Here is a 3,068-nt window from a genome sequence, read left to right as displayed (position 1 = left end):
ACTCAAAATTCATCGGATCCCAACAAACACACCGCAAAAAAAGTTATATCAAATAGATCTCCAAGAGACCATTGTATTGAGAATCAAAAAAGAGGTGTTTTATCCCATTTAACAAAATAGTTACCAGTTTTTACTGTCATTCATAGAGAATGTAAGAGCATCTATAGCCGGACTTGACAAATCCGACCCCTTATTACGCCCACGGACTCGCCCGGGCACGCCCACGGGCACATCCGGACGGCCTCTCATATTTCCATCCCGGCATCCACATATATCAAATCTGACTCTCAAATCCATGCACGTTTATCATATAAGCTAATGTCGCACATAAATAGCAAATGTTGATACGAATCATTGATAGTATTTACATAAAGTTTATTTTTAAGTCTCTAAACTCGTGACCGTACAATGATCGCGCGACCCGCCCGGACGTATGAGACGAGTTTGAGGTGCCCGGCTGTAGAGGCTCTAAACTCTACTATGTTAGAATGGACTGAGCCCAAAAAAAATTCCAAACCGAATCTTGAGGTGTGAAGACAGGACATCTTCAAGCTCCTGTTTGCTGAATCGTACACTGTATCGGGACGTTGGTTTACCAGTTGCCCCACGCTGGCCTGCCTGCGTATCATGGCGTCGGAAAGTAGCGTAGCTCTAGTCCAGTGTGCGTACACACGCCGCCTGCTTGGCAAATCCCGCACGTGTGCTCAGCTCAGGTGCCGCGCCAACCACTAACGTACCAGCTGCCGCAAAAATATACTCCTGCCACTCTCTACGTAGTGGATACACTATTTTATGTGGCAAGTTGGGTGTCGCGCGAACCAACGCCGCAGCAACGGCCAGGCCAGTGCGTGCGCGACGCTGACCGCTCGCCATGTTTGACTCACCATCCTCCTATCCCACCACTGCCTGCGACTTCTTCACTTCTTCTCATGTCCTCATCACCCCGCCGCTTTTCCCACCCCACCTCCGATCACTATATATGCCAGCCCGGCTGGCGCCATCCTCATCCTCAGCCGAGTCCAAAGTTCCAAACCAAACCAACGAATCCTTCCTTCTGCTACCTGCCTGCGTGATCGATCAGCAGTCAACAATCGACCAAGCTTCCAGCGCTCGATCGATTATCAGCAGCTAGCCATGGTTGCCGCCGCCATGCAGGCCCTCTTTGACCAGACCGACCTCTCCCTCTCCCTCTCCCTGGTCCCCGCCGCCGCGCCGGCGCTCAACAAGGACGACTACCTCGCCATCTGCCTCGCCGCGCTCGCCAAAAGCGGGCAGCAGGTGCAGGGGATGGAGGGGCAAGCGAGAGTGTGGCGCCCGGCCCCCGCGCCGGCGCAGGAGCTGCGCTTCAGCTGCGCGGTCTGCGGGAAGGCCTTCGCGTCGTACCAGGCGCTCGGCGGGCACAAGTCGAGCCACCGCAAGCCGCCGCCCACCGGAGAGCGGTGCGTCGTGGTGGCGCAGGCGTCCGCGGGCGCTGGGTCGGAGGCGAGCGCGGCGGCGTCCTCGGGCGGGAGCAGCGGCGGCCCGCACCAGTGCACCGTCTGCGGGCGGGGCTTCGCGACCGGGCAGGCGCTCGGCGGGCACAAGCGCTGCCACTACTGGGACGGCACCTCCGTGTCCATGTCCGTCTCCGTCTCCGTGTCGGCGTCGTCCTCCGTGCTGAGGAACTTCGACCTGAACCTGCTGCCCATGCCGGAGAACGTTAATGCCGGGTTGAAGAGGTGGGCCGAGGAGGAGGAGGTGCAGAGCCCTCTCCCCGCCAAGAAGCTCAGGCTTTTGCTGTAGATAAAAAAAGGAGAGATGGCCAGTGCTCAACCGTCCCTTGATTGATTTGTTCATTTGTTGAATTCGATTAGGTATCACGCACCATGATTTGTTGATTTGTTGTGTTTATAAGGACACAAAGAAATGAAAACTATGGGCTTAATTAACCTCCCCACGTCAACCGATTCTGACATAACATCACACATTCACGTTACTCGACCTAAATCGGATGAGATGCTCTTCTTCGCTGCCGTTTTCTTACATCGATCGCGTCCTAACCGACTTGAAATCGACCGTCCTCGTCGATTACGACTTGAACTGGATGTTCCCCTCTACTTGTAAATCAATCTCCCGCCACCAGACCAACGTCGCTTCAGAATCCAACCTTTCTATTAGGCCGATCAGGATCAGCGATGGGCGGCAGGTTCGGGGAGGGGTCCTCAGGGACGGAGCTAGGATTTTGGTATAGTGGGGGCCAAGTCAAGTTCCTAAACTTTTTCTAGACCAAAAAATAACAATCATCATACTGTAATATATGCCACACGATACAAAATATTGATACAAAGTTGTATAAGTTCAAATTTATCTTTACAATTGCCAATAACATGACAAAAAATTAATAATCTCACAGAAAGAGAACTTACCTGTTAAAATTTTTCAACTTTTAACCCAAGTAAGTCTCTCGTTTGGCGCTTAAAATAAAATCAATATTTTGGAGGCACTTCTATTAGAGCTTCAACTTGCTTGTCTAGTGGCAGCTCCCAATTTAACATGTTTTTGCTTGTTCTGCAACACTTACCATGTCCAGCATATCCTGATCATAGGTGTCAATTGGACCAGATTTATGACTTGCACATCAGCCTTATTAACAATTTCAGTGGAGAACTGGAAGCAACCTGCTTAAATAATGAAATAACGTGGACAGTGTTTGACAACGCTTTTCTCTTCATAGCTGCTGAATTGCAGTGTGACAATTAGCTATATTGGATAAGTTTGACATAGGGAAAATTTGCATCGCAAATAATTACTCATACAAGATAATTTGCATCACGGTCACTATAATTTTTAGGACATGTACATGATAGGAATTCTTCATAGAATCGTAGCATTACAAGTCAGACAACCAGAACATGTAAACTAGTAAAATCTGATGTATATATGTCCAACAATGATACAAGATGAGAATTGAGATTAGTAGATGCATGGTGCGATGTGCTAAACCTTTGGATCATTGCCTAGTTTCTGTTGGTTGGAAATCAGGCTGCGAGCCTGCGTCGCGCCGTCGCACTTACGTTGTATGAATAGGA

At 49.9% G+C, this 3,068-nt stretch overlaps 1 protein-coding gene across 1 annotated transcript; it reads left to right on the top strand.

Annotated features, from left to right (window-relative positions):
• The first annotated feature begins 988 nt into the window (after nt 1-988).
• On the top strand, nt 989-1,928 carry LOC125521428 (zinc finger protein 36-like). The gene has a single exon (XM_048686485.1). The coding sequence runs from the start codon at nt 1,135-1,137 to the stop codon at nt 1,780-1,782; it is 648 nt and encodes a 215-aa protein (XP_048542442.1). The 5' UTR covers nt 989-1,134; the 3' UTR covers nt 1,783-1,928.
• The last annotated feature ends 1,140 nt before the right edge of the window (nt 1,929-3,068 follow it).

The sequence above is a fragment of the Triticum urartu genome, chromosome 7 (genome assembly GCF_003073215.2).
Source record: "Triticum urartu cultivar G1812 chromosome 7, Tu2.1, whole genome shotgun sequence".
Lineage (NCBI taxonomy): Eukaryota > Viridiplantae > Streptophyta > Magnoliopsida > Poales > Poaceae > Triticum > Triticum urartu.
This window is presented reverse-complemented; position numbering and strand designations above follow the sequence as displayed.